The 19,994-nt window shown below is 38.5% G+C and overlaps 1 protein-coding gene across 4 annotated transcripts in view; it reads right to left on the bottom strand.

Moving 5' to 3' along the window:
- Positions 1-19,994, bottom strand: part of LOC140495844 (ATP-binding cassette sub-family C member 5-like) — a 190,835-nt gene that overhangs the window by 89,275 nt on the left and 81,566 nt on the right. For all 4 annotated transcript variants that reach the window (XM_072595007.1, XM_072595008.1, XM_072595009.1 and 1 more), the window contains exons 12-13: positions 9,707-9,778; positions 4,391-4,515 (exon numbers count right to left, since the gene is read on the bottom strand). In XM_072595007.1, coding sequence (XP_072451108.1) covers positions 4,391-4,515; positions 9,707-9,778 — 197 coding nt within the window. The remainder of the gene's footprint in view (positions 1-4,390; positions 4,516-9,706; positions 9,779-19,994) is intronic.

Raw genomic sequence — 19,994 nt, 5'->3', positions numbered from 1 at the left:
GTTTCTCTATCCATAAATGCTGTTATACCTGCTGAGCTTTCAGATCCACTTACTAGATTGTGCTGTGTTTTAATAGTGTGTGGGATAGATTAATTAAAATGTTATTTTGCTTTTTTGCATTATAAGGATTAATGTAAAGTTAAGGAAATTAAAAGTACTGACTGATTTAGATTTGAAGATGGCAATATATTGAACTCATTGGTACCTATAAAGTGGCTTACAATAATTATTTTGTAGTAAGCCATTTTATAGCTACCAATGCAACCTACATTGCAATATCTATATAGTTGAGCCAATCTACAATAAGATACCAAGGAAACTTGACACCGTGCATGATACAACAATTACTTTTAGAAAGTTTACCCAGTGAGAACATTATTGCTTTCTCTTAACAAAACCTTCTATTTCTCATCAGAGTGTATTCACAGCATCAGGCCAGAATCAGAACAAAAAACTTTATTAAAATTAGTATACAAAATTTGCTCACTCTACTTGTCAAAGATTAAAATTTCTGTTTAAAATAGTAGATGTGGTTAATGAAGAGAATGCAGAAATATAAAACTTAGTGAGAACAGTGAAGTCTGAAAAGTCATGAAAGTTATTGCTGTGTCTTTCATTAGCACATGAAGGAGGATATTTGCATTGAATATAGATGCAGTGGACAAAAAAGACACGTGCATCTTTCATGTAGCGAGTAGATGGAGTGTCATATGAGAAAATTGAACCTGTTCTTGTCAGGAAGAACAGAAAAGCAGTTTAGTATTTGAATGGATTGAGTGTGCAGAATTATACAGGATAAAAAGACCTGGGTGCACTGGTATATGAATCACCAAAAATGGATATGCAGGTACAGAAGTGTTGACAGAAAGACAGATAGAATGTTGGCATTTATTGTAAGTGGAATGGAATGTAAATGTGGGGAAATGTTGCTTCAGCTGTACAGGACCTTGATTAGATCACTAGGAGAAAGTTAGGACTACAGATGATGGAGATCAGAGCTGAAAATGTGTTGCTGGAAGAAATCCTGAAGAAGGGCTCATGCCCGAAACGTCGATTCTCCTGCTCCTTGGATGCTGCCTGACCTGCTGCGCTTTTCCAGCAACACATTTTCAGCTTAATTAGATCACATCTAAGTTAATGAAGGATATAACTACATTTGAAACAGTTCAGACAAAATTCAATTGACAGATTCCTGGCTTAAACGTTTTCGGTATATATGCAAAGAATGAAAGTTGGCCTTATTGAGACATACAGGATCCAAGGCGACTTAATAGAATGAAGAATAAGAGAATGTTTCCCCTTGTGGGAGGGGCCTAGGACTGGGAAACAGTTAAAATTAGTGGCTTCCACTTTAAATGAGATGAGGATGATTTCTTTCTCTAAGAAGGTCAGTCATTGTCTAAGGAATGCTCTTCCCTAGACAGCAGTGGAGGTTCAGTCATTGAATATGTTCAAGGCTGAGTTTGGTAGATTTTTGGTCAACAAGGGTTTTGGAGGAGCAGATAGCATTGTGGAATTGAGGCCACAATCAGATCACAATCTTATCAAATGGCACAGTAATTTCAGGGTCTGTATAGTAATAGGTCAAGGTGGTAAGGCAGCACTAATCAAAGCATTAAAAGTCCATTCTTCATCCTGGCCAACCTAAGTATCAACACACTCTGTATGTTCAATTTCCTTGACACAGCCACAGCTGGATAACTCTTTGACAGCTACACCTTTGTGTTCAGAGGGAACCAAACATTAGAGATGTTGAATAAGGAAGGTTAAATAAGTCATCGTGATCCAATGTATATGCTTCTAAATGGTGCAAAGCAAACCTCCAACCATGGAGCCTCATCTGTGGTTTGACATGCAACAGAAGATGTTAAGATGTGTGTAGCACTTATTCAGAGACTCACAAACAAATGACAATTAACATCAGGATCATTTATGTAGAAACTGATTGTCACATACCAGCCTTTTCAGCTGTGCTACCAAAGTTCAGTCAATGAGTTTTCTTCTCTCCCATCCACTACACTTCTTAATCTAGTCCCTGGTTCATGGTAAGGGATCCTGCTCGGAAGTGGAGCCCATTGGTCCTGTAGGTTTGGTTGGGTGACCCAGGATATGCTTGTGTTTGGATGGACCAAATATGTCAAGGGTATTTCCAGATGCTTGAACATCCAAACCTCCATGGAGGTGGAGGGTCAGGTCACTTAGAGTGGAAAGTGTTTATGTTGGTTCCACCTGCAACTGGGTGCCTCCTGTCTTGCTCTGTCTCTGGATTGGGTCACTGTTCTCCACTCCTCTGTCACTATATCTTTGGTCCTGAGGAATAATGGCTGGGGCAGTTGATTGCTGGTATATGTGCCTTTCCAGCAGCCCTTGAGAATGCAGGACCTGGCTGTCCATGGCTGCTACAACTTAAGCAATGATTGCATTCCACATGTTTGCCTGCTGCTGTTTCACCCTTTGCATTTAGATGAAGTCTCTGATTACTAACAGCTGGGCAGATGGTCTTCAGCCATCGTTTGAATGCAATCTGCCTGGACCACTTCTCCCTTGACCAGCTGTGGAGCTGTTGCTTAAAATGCTCATCAGTTTGTTACCTGCACTTTCTACGTCTATTGGTTCCCCCGATATGCCAAAATCTGTGATGGTGGAAGTGCTCAGGAGATAGTCTCACTCTCATTCTCTGAGATCTAGAAGATGTTTCAGATGGAAATAGGCCTTTCGCTGCAGAGGACAAGGGTAAGGGCAGGCTAGCGGAATGTATGAGACAAATTAACAAGAAAACATATTGGCCAATAGTTAGAGGTGGTATGACAGTGAGGTAGGTGAAGACAATGGATGTCCACCTTTATGGATCTCTCTGCCCTGTTGTGAACTATCTTCTTTTGTAATGAATAAAAGGGCACTAAAATGTGGGGTTACAGTGGATGGCAGAGCTGTTAGTGCTGGTGCATGTGGGGGAAGGGTAGTGAGGTGTACAAAGAGAACTGGGGAGGTAGCATAGGTTATTGGCATGAGAGGTTGAGTGGGAGATTCACTGACCCTCTTTCAGCATTATTAGCTTTGTCCCCACATCCCAGAGATGACACTGACCTGGGTGGCAACCTCAGACCAGGCTTGAAGGATCTGGTGATGCAGCCCGCTCTGCCTGTCCTCTAGGAAGAGGCCACTTCTCCTCTGGACCAGCTAGCCCATCAACCAGGTCCCTGTGAGAGAAATACAGTGCCACTTTTTTCCTTGTCCAACATGTTCGGAGTCTGTCTGCTAATGTGCAGGACTGCTTCAGAATATCAGTGCTCATCCATGTGTACAATGGGCTTTTAAAGATGATATGGAGGCAAGGAACACTGATCTTTCAAGAGATAACTGGGGATGGCACACGGTAAGATGAAATGGATGTGAGAGACGGCATGTGGCAATTTTAATAAGATGGTAGGAAAACCCACTTGGCCTCAAAGTCAAAAATCTTCCAAACAAAAACTCAACACAATTCTGACTTAGCTACAAGATATATCCCTGTTGGTTTAACACTGGTGCACAGCAATTTGAGACCAGTGTCATTAATCAATGTGTTGAGCTTAAATCAGGTGTGAAGAACTAATTCACTCTGAAGCAAAACAGAATGAGCTAGTCTCCAGCAGAAAACCTTGCTATTTCACCGTGGCATTTCATTGGACTGTGAAGAAGAATGTTGACTTTGAACAGGACATTCACCTGAAGAGGCAAGCAAGACATTAGGATATCATCCGGTACAATGTTAATCTCCAAAAGATTTAAGACCACAACCTTCTGAATCAGGGTCAAAAGCGCTCTCAAGTAATTCAAGTTAAATAACAGCAACTGACTGGAATATCAAATATAGGATGTTAGTGGACTTCTCTTTCTGGAATAGAAGAACTCGATTGAAAAATCCATATTATTGATCTGTTTTGTTAAAAGAATAAAATGGCAATTTCACACTGTTATTAAATGAGAAAAATGCTGATGTTGTCTCCAATTTCCTACACAGTGAGGTCACAATCTTATCCCAATCATTAAGTGCAACACCCTTTATTAATTTTACAATTTACTAATAGCCAAATCAATATGAGCACTGACAGGGGGAAATGTCTTTGAGTACTGAAATAAACAAGACGTGTTACTTTTGTGACTCTGCCCCTTTCACAGAATAGAGCTGAAAAGAAGCAATGAAATCACACTTTACAGCTAACCTTTGCTCTTTACCTGAAAATAGAATGAAGAGGAAAAATCACATTTGCAGATTTTAGACATTACCAAAAAGCCTGCCAACATTCATAACCAATGTTCACACATTAATTTCACTGCCTGGGTGAAAGCTAGGAACAGAATCCTGAAAAACAGCAAGGAAATAACACTAAAAACAGTGAACTCTTACCTTTCTTCCTCATATTTTTTGCCAAACAAGATATTATCACGCAAAGTTGCATTAAGGAGCCATGCCTGTTGGGCTACATAAGCAAAAGTGCCTCTCACTGCAACAGTCCCTTCAAGCAGTATGAGCTATAAGTTAGATCAAAGACAACCCAATCAATCAAATGCATTCAAATAAGCAGGTGAACTGAAAGTTTACATTTGTAATGTTTGTTAATTTAGCATGGATTTATTGGTCAACTTACACTGAATCAACAGCAATTAACAATAAGAAATTTGAAAAAAAAACTATAAATTGGTGAATTATGAGCACCTGATTTCCTAATGAAAACAGAAGTAAAAGGAACAAGAATGATAACCAGTACTACAATATATAGCAGTACAACAACATATTTTCTTCAACTCAAGCCACAAAAAATATTAGCAATACACAGTGAATTTGTAGAAATTAATTTTCATTTCCACTGAAATTTATTATTTACTCGATATTGGCCAAAAAACACAAACAGCAACAATATAGGTAACTTTCATTTATATTATCTTACTATCAAGATATAATCCTTTGGCTGAAATTAAGACCCTTCTTCAGGCACTTTTATATCATATTCACGTCAGTTACTTTTCCACAATGAGTTGTCGATATCTACAAACAAAATTGCTTGCTTGTATTAAGAAAGCAGCTGTTGTGTGATACTAGTTGAGTCTTGGTAGGAAAGCAAAAGTGAATTTATCTAATGCACATCAATGCAGATAAGACTGCATCAAAGAAGATTCAAAATTAGACTCAATTTGCTCATTACAAATTTCAAAAAATTCACTGCTTTTTAAAGTAGAGCTGCAGAATTTGCATATTTTCAAAACATTATTTGGTGATTTAATTTTAAACTTATACAGTGGCTGTTGAAATGCTCAAGTTGATTTTAGCATTCTCTTATTGAAGAAATTAGACAGTAGGGCTGAAGTGCTTGGTAATTAAAATAAAGCAGGTCATTTACCCACTCCGTTCCTACATTAATTGTCCAATTGCTGTTTTAAATTACAAATAGGAAGGACTTCCCTTTCCCAAACCAATGCGATCTTCCTTAACTTTGAGCATTGAGTTCACGATGTTATCAAGGTCTAATCTGTGATTTAACTTGTGACCTGAAGAGGGAAACAGAGGTGGTTTTCTTACTCTCGCAAACCTGTCAAAGAACCAAGGCATCAGGATCAGACAAGGTCCATCAAGGTAAGTACAAATCATTTTCATTTCAAGTTTTCTTGTGCGAGTCAGGTGAATCCACCCTAGAATGACAATGGCAGCAGATACGTGGAAATGTTACCAACTGCAAAGTTTGCCTTCCTAGGTTTGGGATGGATTCTATTAGATTGGAAGATGGTAAATGCAACTTCTTCATTCAAAAAGAGAGGGAGACAGAAAACGGGAAACTACAAGCTAAATAGCTTAGCATCTGTCATACGGAAAATGTTGAAAACTATTATTGAAGAACTAATAGTATGGTACTTAAATAGGTTGATAGTAATCAGGCAGAGTAAACCTGGTTTTGTGAAAGAGCAAAGATGTCTAATCAATCTATTGAAGATCTTTGAGGAAGTAATAAATGCCACAGCTAAAGGGGACCTGGAGGACGTACTGTACTTAGATTTCCAGAATATTGGACCAATTGTATTTGATTATTGGGGAAATAAAATCTCACGGCGTAGAGGGTAAAATATTGACATGGATAGAAAATTGGTGACCTAACAGGAAATAGAAGAGTCAGGATGACTCATTTTCTGGTTTGCAAGATGCAATGAGTGCTGTGCCACAGGGATCAGTGTTGGGACCTCAAATGTTTGCAATTTATATAAAGAACTTGAGTGAAGGATGAAAGGTATAGTTGTCAAATTTGCTGATGCTGAACAAATGGATAGGAAAGCAAGTCGTAAAGAGGACATAAGAAAGCTAGAAGAACATATAAACACGATAAGTGAGTGGGCAATGGTCTGGCAAATAGAACATAATGTGGGAAAATGTGAAATTGTCAATTTTGACAGAAAACATAAGAAAGAACCACGTTAAATAAATGGTGAGCCATCTCAGTGTCCTAGGTCATGAGTTTCAAAAGATTAGTATGAAGGTACAGTAAACAATTAGGAAAGCTAACAGAATGTTATATATTGTGAACAGAATTGAATACAGAAGGAGCTAGATTATGCTTGATATACAGAAGACATTGGTGAGACCACATCTTGATTATTGTGTAAAGTATTGGGCACCTTTTAGAATCATAGTATTTTACAGTATTCTTATTTAAGGAAGGCTGTAAATGTATTTCAAGATCTTCAGAGAAGATTTTGCATACTAATACTTGAAATAAGTAGGGTGTCTTATGAATAAGTGTGGCACAGACTAGACTTGTATCTGCTGAAGTTTAGTGGTGATTTGATTGAAACATACAAGTTCCTGAGGGATCTTAACAAGGTACTTGTGGAGACGATGTTTCCTCTTATGGAAGAATTTAGAACAAGAGGTTACTGTTTAAAAATAAAAGGTCACCCATTCAAAATAAGATAATTCTTTTCTGCACAAAGGATCGTGAGTCTTTGAGATTCTCTTCCTGAAAAGCTGTTAAAGCCGAATCTTTGAATATTTTAAAGACAAAATTGGATAATTCTTTGTAAGTATGTGGGTGAAAGATTATCAGGGGTAGGCAAAATGTGGATTTGAGGTTATATCAGATCAGCCATGATCCTATTAAATGGTGGAGACAGTTGAAATTGCTTCTGCTTCTTGTTCTATGCATTAGTACACCCAGAGGCTAATGTAGCAGAAAATAAGGAAAGAAAACTGGCTCATCATGGCTGATCCTTTCAAAATCCATTATAATTATGTTACCTTGCATTCTATTCAACTCATTGACCTTTGGAGACATGATCACACAATTTCCATGTTCATTAATTGCTTTTCGTAAACATCAAATCTGCCATTATGTTCCAGAGATTAGTTGATCACCTTTGACTACATTTATCCCTATAAACTTTCAACCTTATTTCAAAATAGGTATTCACCTATCTTATTAATCTTACTTTAAACATCAAAGCAGACTATTAACTTAATATGCAGTAATACTATATCTGCTGCGGGTTGGGGGTGGAAGACAAGATATTTTTGTAATCTCCAATGTTGCTTTAGGTTTCTAAATACTGTATGTATTTTCTCATGCTTTCAACCATTATATAAATTCATACTTCCCTTACAATTTTCATATTATTAATCCATTTTCTCATTTTAATTATTTGATTCATTCTACCTGATTTTGCATTTTTTTCAATGAAACAAAATTTAGTTTTGTTGGTTTCATTTTGTATTTTAAAATACTAAATCCTGTAAACTGTGTTCTTCATACCAATCACAATATATTGAGGGTTTTTTTTAAGGCAAGAATAAAACAGCATGCAGTTTTTCTGCAAGGTACCAAAAGCTAATATTGCATATTTCAAAATATCTTGTGTTTTACTTCAAATCAAACTAGATTAACTTTGCAAAAGAAAATATATTAAGCTAACTAAATTCTTATGTGTGCAATTTTCATAGAACAAATTCCCGATAGAGCGGAAGGTTTTCAACGCAGAATTTAAACATCACTTAGTGAGTTTTGCAGAAGTTTAATGTTCAAGGATCAAAGCATGTGGATTGGAGGAAGTCTAATTTCCTTATCCAGGTCACTTTTTTATTGAGGTCAATTTTGAGGAATTATCAATTATTTTAATATTTCTTTTCTGTAAATTAAATCCCTCTTCCACGAGTTCAAAGCCTCTTTTCACCTAATATCACAGGCCTGCAATATAAAACTCAATGAATTTAATTCAATCAAAATAACTTAAGAAAGAAGAATGTAGGAAATGGAACACCAACAGAAACTACTGGCAAAACTAGGCAGGCCTGACAGCATCTGTGGCGAGAAAACAGCGTTAATGTTTTGAGTTCAGTGACCGTTGTTCAGAATGCAGTTTCTTCAAGTTTCTCCAGTAGTTTCTGTTTTTGTTTCAGATCTTCAGCAACCACAATTCTTTTTATATTAATGCAGAAAATGGGTTGTGTTCAGAACACCATAGGTGAAATAACTGTTTCCAATATATCAGGTGAGTGTGATTTATTTGTCATATTCCAAGGCATCCCTTTCTGGTTGCAATGCAGCAAATACGAGAAAGTCAAACTATTGGAAAGAGAAACAGAGCATCTTTTGATGTATCGGAATCAGTACATTTTCCAATAACTGCAAAACAACTTATTCCAAAGGTTGGAATTAATGTCCAAATTGGAACTGAGAATCCAATTATTAATCATGTGATTTTAATGATAAAAACAGTATCTGAAAGATGACAATATGTTCTCTACAGATCATACTGTAAATGAACATGTGACAGAAAGTTAGTTGTGAAATCATGTAACATTGATACTAATCACATTGTTAGCATGATGTAAAAACATTCCAGGAGTGGGGAAAAATGATGTTGTGAAACTTGAAAGGGTTCAGAAAAGATTTACAAGGATGTTGCCAGGGTTGGAGGATTTGAGCTATAGGGAGAGGTTGAACAGGTTGGGACTGTTTTCCCTGAAGCGTCAGAGGCTGAGGGGTGACCTTATAGAAGTTGATAAAATCATGAGGGGCATGGATAGGGTAAATAGAAAATGTCTTTTTCCTGGGGTGGGGGAGTCCAGACTAGAGGGCATAGGTTTGGGGTGAGAGGGGAAAGATATAAAAAAAGACCTAAAGGATAACCTTTTCACACAGAGGGTGGTGCGTGTATGGAATGACCTGCAACTCGAAGTGGTGGAGGCTAGTACAATTGCAACATTTAAAAGGCATCTGGATGGGGATATGAATAGGAAGGGTTTGGAGGAATGTGGGCCGGGTGCTGGCAGGTGGGACTAGGTAGGTTGGGATATCTGATCGGCATGGACAAGTTGAACCAAAGGGTCTGTTTCATGCTGTACATCTCTGAGTCTATGACTCTAAAAGTGTTACAAAATGCAAGCAATTCTTCCTAATAACTTGTTCTATTTGCTTCATCTTGCCGTATAACACTTCACTACTTCTTCAATGATTAAAAGAGTCTTTCCATTTCTTAATATTATTCACAACATAATGTATTTTAAGTTTACATAAACCTTCTTCGTAAAAGTATGGCCCATAATGTACCTGTAATTTTTAATTGTAAAACACACCACTTACAAAGAACCTTTTTTAAAAATTCAGTGTAGCCAAAGTAAATATTTGAGGTTTGGACTAGAAAAAAAGTAAATTATATTATATCAAATATAACCAGTTCTTACCTGGCCCAAGACAGCTGATATCAGTGAGCTTTTTCCACTTCCCACACTGCCACAAATTCCCACCAGTTTACCCTAGAAATTAAAAGATAGAAAAAGGATTACAATTGACCAAGATCTATTAAATTAAAACATATTCAGATTCTTAAGGAACTAACAGGAAAGGAAAGGCAGAATTTTATATCTGACTACTGTAAGCAGTATCCAGTGTCCACCCACTCAACCTGTCTATAATTTGACATGGGACAGGTGACACTTCTGTTGGCCCATAAGCACTCCAATTGATGTCCTTAAGTGGTCCAGTTATGACAACTTACAGGCCTTTCCTAGACCAGCTTCAATATGAGGTAGCTGAGTGGAATGCAGGAATGGCGAGAAGCTTGTCCCCAGTGTTTTCCCCCAATAGCCTTCCCAAAAAATCCCTTCACAGGACTGGTAGTAAGTCGTCTAGAATTTGGGTGCAGCTGATTTTTGTGCATCTGCCTGCATCTATGCAGATAAAAGTGGGAATAATGCATCTTGTTTCATATTTCAAGTCAATGATCTTTCAGCAGAACATGTTCTGAACAAAGGTCATCATCCTGAGATGCTAATTTTGTTTTTCTTTAAGAATGTTACCTGGTCTGCTGAGTTTTTCCACCTTTTCTCATCCTTATATCCTTTGGTATGAATGTTGCTCATCACCAAATACACATAGCTTCTCACCATAAGCCAGCTCTCTCACAATACTCTCATCTTGGGAATCAATCTAATGAACTTTGTTTTATCAACATATGTACAGGGAATTTGGAACAGGGATAGGCCATTTAGCACCCTGAACCTGCTCCACCATTTAATAAAAATATGAATATGTCTGATAGGATAGTAATTTACGTATTAAGACATCTCTGTACATCTGAGTTCTGCAATCTTGCTCCATTTAAAAGAAATGCTGCTTTTCTATTCTTTAGCCAAGTGGGCAGGTTTATACTTTCCCATGTACCTCATGTGTCAAACCTTCGCCCATTCACTTAACACATCTATATTAATTTTCAGATTCCTTATGCCCTCTTCACAACTTACGTTCAGACCTATCTGTGTCACCAGCAAACCTTCAGTCCCTTTCTCCAAATGATTGATATAAATTGTAAATATTTAAGATCTGTATCACTGACCCCATGCTGTGTTTCTCATTAGGTTACTAGTCCTCTGTCGTCACGTGTAATGCCCCAGAACAGGGATTTAATTTTGTGTAGATGATGTGACATCTTGTCAAGTGACTTCCAGGAATCTAACAATCTGTCCAATTTTGGGTAACCAGCACTCTTTAGGAAGAGTCTGAAGATATTATTGAGGCTGTAGAGAAGAATCACAAGAACGGATGAAGTGTTTCAGTTATACAGAAGATTGAAGTAGTTAGCAATGTTATCCACTGATAAAAGAAAATTCAGAGGAGGTTTCACGGAGGTATTCAAAATCTTGAAGAATTCTGAACAGAGTAAACAGCTTTTTCATTAATGAAGGATTAAGAACCAGATGGCAAACATTTAAAGTAAATGACAAAGCAAACAAAGGTGAACTGAAGAAAAATATTTTCACACAGAAATCGGTTAGGATCTGGAATGTACTGCGTAACAGTGTGATGAAGTATCATGTGAGGTATTTAAAAGGGGATTAGATGATGATCTGAAAAAGAAGAATGTGCAGGGTGATGGGAAAAAGGCAAAGACATGGTACTAGGTGAATTACTCCTTCAGAGGGCCAGCACAGACAAAATGGCCCAAATGGTCTCCTGTGCTGTAACCTTCTGTGATTCTTTGCAGTTTCTATGTGCTTCTTCACAGTTTACATTCTTGCCTAGCTTTGTATCACAAACAAAACTGGATACATTACTCTAGATTTCTTTGATTAAGTCATTAAATTCAATTGTGAATACTTTAGTTCCCAATATTGATCCCTGCAGTACTCCACTAATCAAAATTGTCAACTTGAAAATAATCAATTCCTCATTCTCTGTGATAATTAATACTGTCTCTGTCTCGGAGGCTTTAATGTTTACTTTAACTACTCCTTTTATAAAACATACAGACATTTTGCATTTTTGGCTAACTTACTTTCATAATGATTTTTCACCTACTAACAACTGTTTGGTCACCTTTTCCTGGTTTCTAAAAGTCTGTTACTCCTGTGGCTTACTACTCTTCTTTGCAGCATTTTAAATTTCATTTTTGAATCTAAAACTAACCTTGAATATGCTTCTGTGACACAAATGAATCTTTCTCACAAGCTTTTTTTTTAATGGAATATATTTTGTAGAATGTTTTGAATCATAAATGCAATGCGTTCCATAATTTATTTACCATCATTTTCTTCAACCTAATCAACCTTATCGGGTTCTCCTTGATATTTCCGTAATTAGCCTGAAGATACATATTTTGGGGTTGAGTATATCATGCTCAAAATTGAAATGGAATTAAATGGTAATATGATCACTTTTCTCAGTGGATCTTTCATAATATAACTCCAGTAAACAAAACTAGATCTAAAGAGATTTGTCCCTATTTCAGTGTCTGTGGGTGGGCTGTAAAGTCCAGTCTCATATTTCTATAATAGTGATTATATCAAATCCATTTATCTTTATTCATGCCATTAGTCTGCCTATCTTGTTATGAAAGCATCATGCATTCAGATACTTTTCAATATGACTTTTTATTTCTATTATTTGCATAGAATCTATTTTCAGAGGCATCATAATTGCTAAACTCTGTGCTTCTCCTGTCCTAATCTGGCCACATTTCTTCAAATAGTTACAGGACTCTGTTCCCTCAAATTGTTCGTTAACTTTTAAAATCTCACTTACTTGAGATTTTACTCACTCCTGCTGTTCCCCTTTCAGCCATAATCTCCATTCACAGCTCTATTTGACATGGTTTAAATGAAAAACAAAACAAATCCCTTTTCCTCCGTACTTACGACAGTGTCCAAATAACTACAAAAAACTCTTTCTTCATATACCACTCTTTGAAACACACATTTTCAGTACTCTAATGTGTTTGGCCCTTTGCCAATTGGCACATGGCTCGGGTAATAGTCCAGAGATTAGTTTCCTTTGAGATGCCTTTATTTCCTTCATATTTGTACTAGGTTCATGTTCATATCCAGCTACAAAGAGATGTCTTTAACACTGGCACTGGTCAAGCAATATAATCTTTACAACCTTACTGTTGCTGCAGAGATCTCCATCTTTCTTCTAGTGATTATATCCTCCGATATGACCCCTTTCGTTTTCACTCTCTTCACTTGAATAGCATTCTCTACCATGGTGCCATGCTCAGTTTCTCATGCAGCCATTCTTCTCACACACTGTATTTGCCTGTGATGTATCTGTTGATCTAAAAGTTAAGGACGAAGGCTCCTCTATAATTTTACCCCGAATCCCAATACCTGCCGAACTGGCATTCATACCTCCCTGACCCTGACCAATAACAACTGTAAAATACTACTTAAGTAAAAGCATGCAACAAAGTGTCCAGCTGATTCTCCTCATTCTCAATGTCCCACAATGTCTGCAGCTCAACCCCAGCTCTAAAGCTGAGCTAAACTTCCTTGATCTGCAAAAGCTCACTGCAGACATAACTGTCCAGGATTGCAATGTTCTTCATAAACTCAGCATGTTTCAGTTTTGTCACACTGTTTGCCCTGCAGTACTTACTGCTCCTTAGTAATTTACATACTTATTTGTTGATTAATTATTTAATTAGCAAAGGCACATTACAGTTCCTCTCCCTCTGTACCAAATTCTCATTATGCCCTTCTACAGAAAACGTTGTAATTCAGATGCTGTGCAGTAAAAGATAACATCTCACACAGGTGTTAAAGTTGAATGAATTCTCACAATGCATGTTATGCCCACAATATCAACAAGTTCTCACAATATTCAATGAATCTCAGCCCCATCAATCAATGAGCAGCACTTTCTGGGACCAAAGAGTAAAGTCTAACATTGACAGAGTGCCCCATTTACAAAGCTGACAATGCTGTCAATACTACATTCACCTTTCACAGACTCCATTCACCTCCAACTATTCAGCTATGGCAGGCACATTATCAAAACATAGAAAATAGGAACAGGAATTAGATGTTTGGCTCTTAATGTTTGCATTGCCATTCAATATAATCATGGCTGATCATCCAACTTAGTGCTCTGGTCCCACATTCTCCTTATATCCTTTGATCCCTTTAGACCCAAGAACTATATTTAATTCCTTCTTGAAAATGTTCAATGTTTTGGCCTCAACCACTTTCTGTAGCAAAGAATTCCTCAGGCTCACCACCGTCTGGGTAACAAATTTGCTACAGATGGAGAGGAAATGCAGCCTTTTTTAATTTAACTTTCAATGGCTGGTGAGTGTTTTTCATTTACCCCTAAAACACATAACTATAATTTGCCTTTGCTAAATAAATAACTAATGAGCAAATTAAATATATTACTAAGGAGCAGCAGGTATTGCAGGGCAGACAATGTGACAAAACCTAAACATGTGGGGGTTTATTAAGAACATTGCAATCCTGGACAGCTATACCTGGAGTGAGATGTTTGCAGATCAAGCAAGTTCTCCTCATTTCAATCTTTCACAGATTAGCATACATCTTTAAACTATGACCCCCTGGTTCTGGACTCTCTGCTAGTTGGGAACATCCTTTCTGCATTGATGCTGTGTAGTAATGTAAAAAATGTACAAGTTTCTTTGAAATCCACCCTCATTCTTCTAAACTCCTGTGAATATAGGAGCTGAAGGAACTCATCATCAGTTTCAGGAAGCGGAGTGGAGGACACGCCCCTGTCTAAATCAATTCTGCTGAAGTGGAGATTTTCAAGAGCTTCAAGTTCACCAACAATCTATCCTGGTCCATTCACATTGATGCCACAGTCAAGAAAGCACTCAAATGCGTCTACTTTCTCAGAAGGCTAAGGACATTCAACATGTCCACAATGACTCTTACCAATTTTTAGAGATGCACCATAAAAAGCATCCTATCCAGATTCATCACAGCTTGGTATGGCAACTGTTCTGCCTGTAACCACAAGAAATTATAGAGTTGTGAATGCAGCCCAGCTCATCACAAAAACCAGCCTTCCTTCCATTTACTCTATCTATACTTTCTGTTGCCTCGGGAAAGTAGCAAACATAATCAAAGACCCCCTCCAACCCCAGTAATACTCTCTTCCACACTTTTTCATCAGGCAGAAGATACAAAAGTTTGAAACACATACCAACAGATTCAAAAACAGTGTCTTCCTTGCTGTCACCAGATTTATGAACGGACCTCTCCTACATTAGAGTTGATCTTTCTCTGCAACTTCTTAGTAGCTGTAAAGCTATGTTTTTCTATTACTCTGATATACTTACACAAGGTAAGATTTGTCTGGATAGCATGCAAAACAATACTCTTTACTGTATCTCAGTATGTGTGACAATAATAAATTAAATCAAATATAATCTGAACCTATCCACTCTTCATATGTTAATACCGCTGTCCCGAGATTTACTCTGGTAAAACTTCGCTGTACACGCTTCACAGCGAGCATATCTTCCTCAGATAAGGAAATCAAAAGCACACATAATATTCCAGGTGTAGTCTCACCAAAGACACGCAGTTCTCGTTAGACATCCCCCTTTCCCAATCTACCACCATTCAGATATCAATCTGCCTTACTGTTTTTGCTACCAAAGTGGATAACTTCACTTTTATTAATATTGTATTTCATCTTCCATGCATTTGTCCACTCATTCAATTTGTCCATATCACCCTGAAGCATCTCTGTATCCTTCTCACAGTTGACCCTTCCACCAACTTTGTGTTGTCTGCAAACTTGAACATATATCATTCACGTACAGAACCACTGGCAATCTTCATCCTCTTTTGGAGAAGACTGCCCATAACACAGCGAGACACATAAGACTGGACATGCAGAGTTCAACCCCTGCAGACTTAGAGGAGATGGCTGAAAACATGGTGGGACTAGAGACAATGCATCCTATGTCAGTTAATGCAGTAGATGTTGTGCAAGATGATGGTAGGAGATAGCCTTACACCCCTTTTTAGCTACCTCATCATTCTCATTCTCCTCCTGAGAAGTATCATCAAGCTGAATATGGGATGGTGATAGAACTTCAGCTTTCCTTCCCAACTGCCTTCTCTCAATTCTTCAATCTTTCCCCTCTGCTTGGGTAATTAAGGGCCATAAGAGTTGCTGTCTGGACACACTCAACATAGGCAAGAGAAAGAAGAACTATTGGTGAGGGCAATTTATCATTTGATCAAAGGAAAGGCTCATCGTCTACTCTCTACTTTTGATTATAGGCCTAACCCGCTTACATGTAGGAATTATGGAAGGGGTTAATCAACCACAGATTGCGAAGACGGCACTTGTCACTGAGCAACCACCTTCTGAACATATCTGATGCCCCAAGGTAGAGAGTAGAGCAGACAAAAGCAGTATAATGATGGAAAATGGCACTACCAGTGGAATCAAACAACATTTAGGGTGTAGATTTGCTCGCTGAGCTGTAGGTTTGATATCCAGACATTTCATTACCTGGCGAGGTAACATCATCAGTGGCGACCTCCAAGTGAAGCGAATCTGTTGCCTCCTGCTTTCTATTTATATGTTTGTCCTGGATGGGGTTCCTGGGGTTTGTGATGATGTCATTTCCTGTTCGTTTTCTGAGGGGTTGATAGATGGCACCTAGATCTGTGTGTTTGTTTATGGCATTGTGGTTGGAATGCCAGGCCTCTAGGAATTCTCTGGCATGCCTTTGCTTAGCCTGTCCCAGGATAGATGTGTTGTCCCAGTCGAACTGGTGGTTGTTTTTCATCTGTGTGTAGGGCTACGAGGGAGAGAGAGTCATGTCTTTTTGTGGCTAGCTGGTGTTCGTGTATCTTGGTGGCTAACTTTCTTCCTGTTTGTCCTATGTAGTGTTTGTGGCAGTCCTTGCATGGAATTTTGTAGATGACGTTGGTTTTGTCCATGGATTGCCCAAAACCAACGTCATTTACAAAATTCCATGCAAGGACTGCCACAAACACTATGTAGGACAAATAAGAAGAAAGTTAGCCACCAGGATACACGAACACCAGCTAGCCACAAAAAGACACAACCCTCTCTCCCTCATCGCCCTACACACGGATGAAAAAAAACCACCAGTTCGACTGGGACAACACATCTATCCTGGGACAGGCTAAGCAAAGGCATGCCAGAGAATTCCTAGAGGCCTGGCACTCCAACCACAACACCATAAACAAACACATAGATCTAGATACCATCTATCAACCCCTCAGAAAACAAACAGGAAATGACATCACCACAAACCCCAGGAACCCCATCCAGGACAAACACATAAATAGAAAGCAGGAGACAACAGCTTCGCTTCACTTGGAGGGCGCCATTGATGATGTTACCTAGCCAGGTAATGAAACGTCTGGAAATCAAATCTACAGCTCAGCGAGCAAACCTACACCCTAAACCTCAACCTGTGCTACAAACCTTGCTCAAACAACATTGATAGCGGTGCTATCAATGCTCATCAGCAATCTGATCTAGAGTGCTTATCTTTCACCAGGGCCATAGCTTCAAATCTCATTACAGTCTTCTTCCAAACATGGGAAAAAAGAGCTGAATTTCAGAGATGTGGTGGGAGTGACTGCCCTTGATATCAAGCCAGCATTTGATTGAGTGTGGCATCAAGAGGCCCTCACAAAATTGAAGTCAATGGGAATAAAAGGGTAACTCTACCAGTTGGAGTCATACTAGCACAAATGTAGATAGTTGTCATTTTTTAATATCTGCACCAGAACACTGTTGCATGTGTTTACTCAAGGTTTGTATCCTGAGGTCTACCGCTTTAAGTCGCTTCATCAACAATGTTTCTTCCATCATAACATCAGAAGTGAGGATGTCCACTGACAATTGCTATGTTCAGTAAAAACCATTTGCATCTCCTCAGATACTGAAGCAGTTTATGTCTACATGCAGAAAGATCTTGATAATATTCATCTTGGACTGAGAAGAGGCGAGTAACATTTACACTTTCAAGTATCAAACAATAACATCCAATAAGAAAGAATCAAATAAATCTCTCTTGAAATTAAATGACATTATCATTGTTGCAGTCCCATCGCCAATATTCTAGGGATTCCTAGAGACTGAATTGGATGACCCATGTAAGTACAATGGATTCAAGAACAGACTTAAAAATCACACAACACAACACCAGGTTATAGTCCAACAGATTTATTTGGGAGTACTAGCTTTTGGAGCGCTGCTCCTTCATCAGGTGGCTGCGGACAGGACCTTAAGACACAGAATTTATAGCAAAAGATTACAGCGTCGTGCAACTGTATTTTGTTCGGATAACGGGTTGTTATCGAATGGTTCAGATAAGTGATCAGGGTTACCGTGGTGGCGGCAATAGCAGGAACAGGGTTCCCGTGGCGACCCTGTTTCTGCTCCCACTGCCAGCCCAGACTGCCTGCTCTTGCTGTGCTTTTATTTAAATTTAATATGTTTTTTTTAAAATCGGATTTGAGATGTTGATCAGATAATCCGAAATTCGGAAAATTGATGTTCAGTAACCAAGGTTGTTCTGTATTAAACAAACCTAGATTGCTGTTAATTCTGTCATCCTTTAGAATGGTTTGCAGGTTTTGGTTCATTAATATGTAAATCCCAGAAGTTCTTTTAAGTCACATTCTTGAGATAACTTCAGGTTTTATTAAAAACAAGTGACATCTCAGCTCAGACAATGCATTAAAGGTGTGAGGTTAGAGTCTGTCTGTTTCCCAATCTTGAGTCAGACTGGTTCTACTTCCAAAGTAAGAATTTATAAAACATTACATGGATTGATTGCCTGCAGATTGTGCGTGTTTTGAGCAAAATAGAGCGTGCCAGCAAATACAATTCTGCAAAATGTGCGTGTGATGGAGTATAAGCCCATGAGAAGGTGTGTGTGTGTGTGTGTGGTCACCTGTGGTAATGACATGAACCCAAGGTCTCGGTTGAGGCCATCCTCATGGGTACCGAACTTGGCTATCAGTTTCTGCTTGGCCACTCTGAGTTGTTGTGTGTCTGCCTTGGAGAATGGTCACCCGAAAATCGAGGCTGAATGTCCCTGACCACTGAAGCACAATCCTCCAAGGCGAACTTTGAGATATACAACAATGCAGAGTGGCCAAGCAGAGGCCGATAGCCGAGTTCGGTACCCATGAGGATGGCCTCCACCAAAACCTTGGGTTCATGTCACTCAATCACTCGCGGGCACACACGCACACACACACTCTCACGGGGTTATACTCCATCACAGTCTCACATTCTACCAAACAGGTATGCACACACACAAACACACACACAAGTCTCTGGGGTGAATTTACATTTGCAGAATTATATTTGCAGATATACGCTATTTTGCGAAAAAAGCACGCAAACTGCAGACTGCAGACAGTGAATACAGGCAGTCAATCCATGCAACATTTTATAAATTCTTACTTTGAAAATACAACCAGTCTGACTCAAGATTGGGATACAGACAGACTCTAACCTCACACCTTTAATGCATTGTCTGAGCTGTCACTTTGTTTTATAAAGCCTTAGGTTATCTCGAGAATGTGACTTAAAAGAAGCTCTGGGATTTACATATTAATGAACCAAAACCTACAACCCATTATAAAAGATGAAAGACTTAACAATTTGTTCAATATATTGTCCCAATTGCATGACACTGTAATCTTTTGCTATAAGTTCTGTGTCTTATGATCCTGCTCCATAGCTAGCTGAAGGAACAGTGTATTGAAAGCTAGAGCTTCCAAATAAACTGTTGGACTACAACCTGGTGTTGTGTGATATTTAACTTTGCCCACCCCAGTCCAACACCAGCACTTCCACTTCAAGAACAAAGCTGAGACTAGACATTTTGTAGTGTGTAACTTCACTCCTAACTCATCAAAACGTGTCCACCATCTACAAGGCACAATTCAAGAGAATGAAATTGTCCATTTACTTGGATGAATGCAACTCTAACAACACTCAAGAAACCCAACACCATCCAAGTCAAAATCAGCCCATTTGATTGCCAGCCCATCCTCCTTAAAACCTCCCTGCAACACCAATGTGTTTATCATTTACAACAAGCAATGTAATAATTCACCAATGCTCCTTCAACAGAATCATCCATATCCATGTCTTCCAACATCTAAAACAACAGGGCAGCACCAAAACCTGCACCTTTGCTTCCAAGTCACACACTGTCCTTAC

Source organism: Chiloscyllium punctatum, chromosome 25, assembly GCF_047496795.1.
Source record: "Chiloscyllium punctatum isolate Juve2018m chromosome 25, sChiPun1.3, whole genome shotgun sequence".
In the NCBI taxonomy this organism is placed as follows: domain Eukaryota; kingdom Metazoa; phylum Chordata; class Chondrichthyes; order Orectolobiformes; family Hemiscylliidae; genus Chiloscyllium; species Chiloscyllium punctatum.
This window is presented reverse-complemented; position numbering and strand designations above follow the sequence as displayed.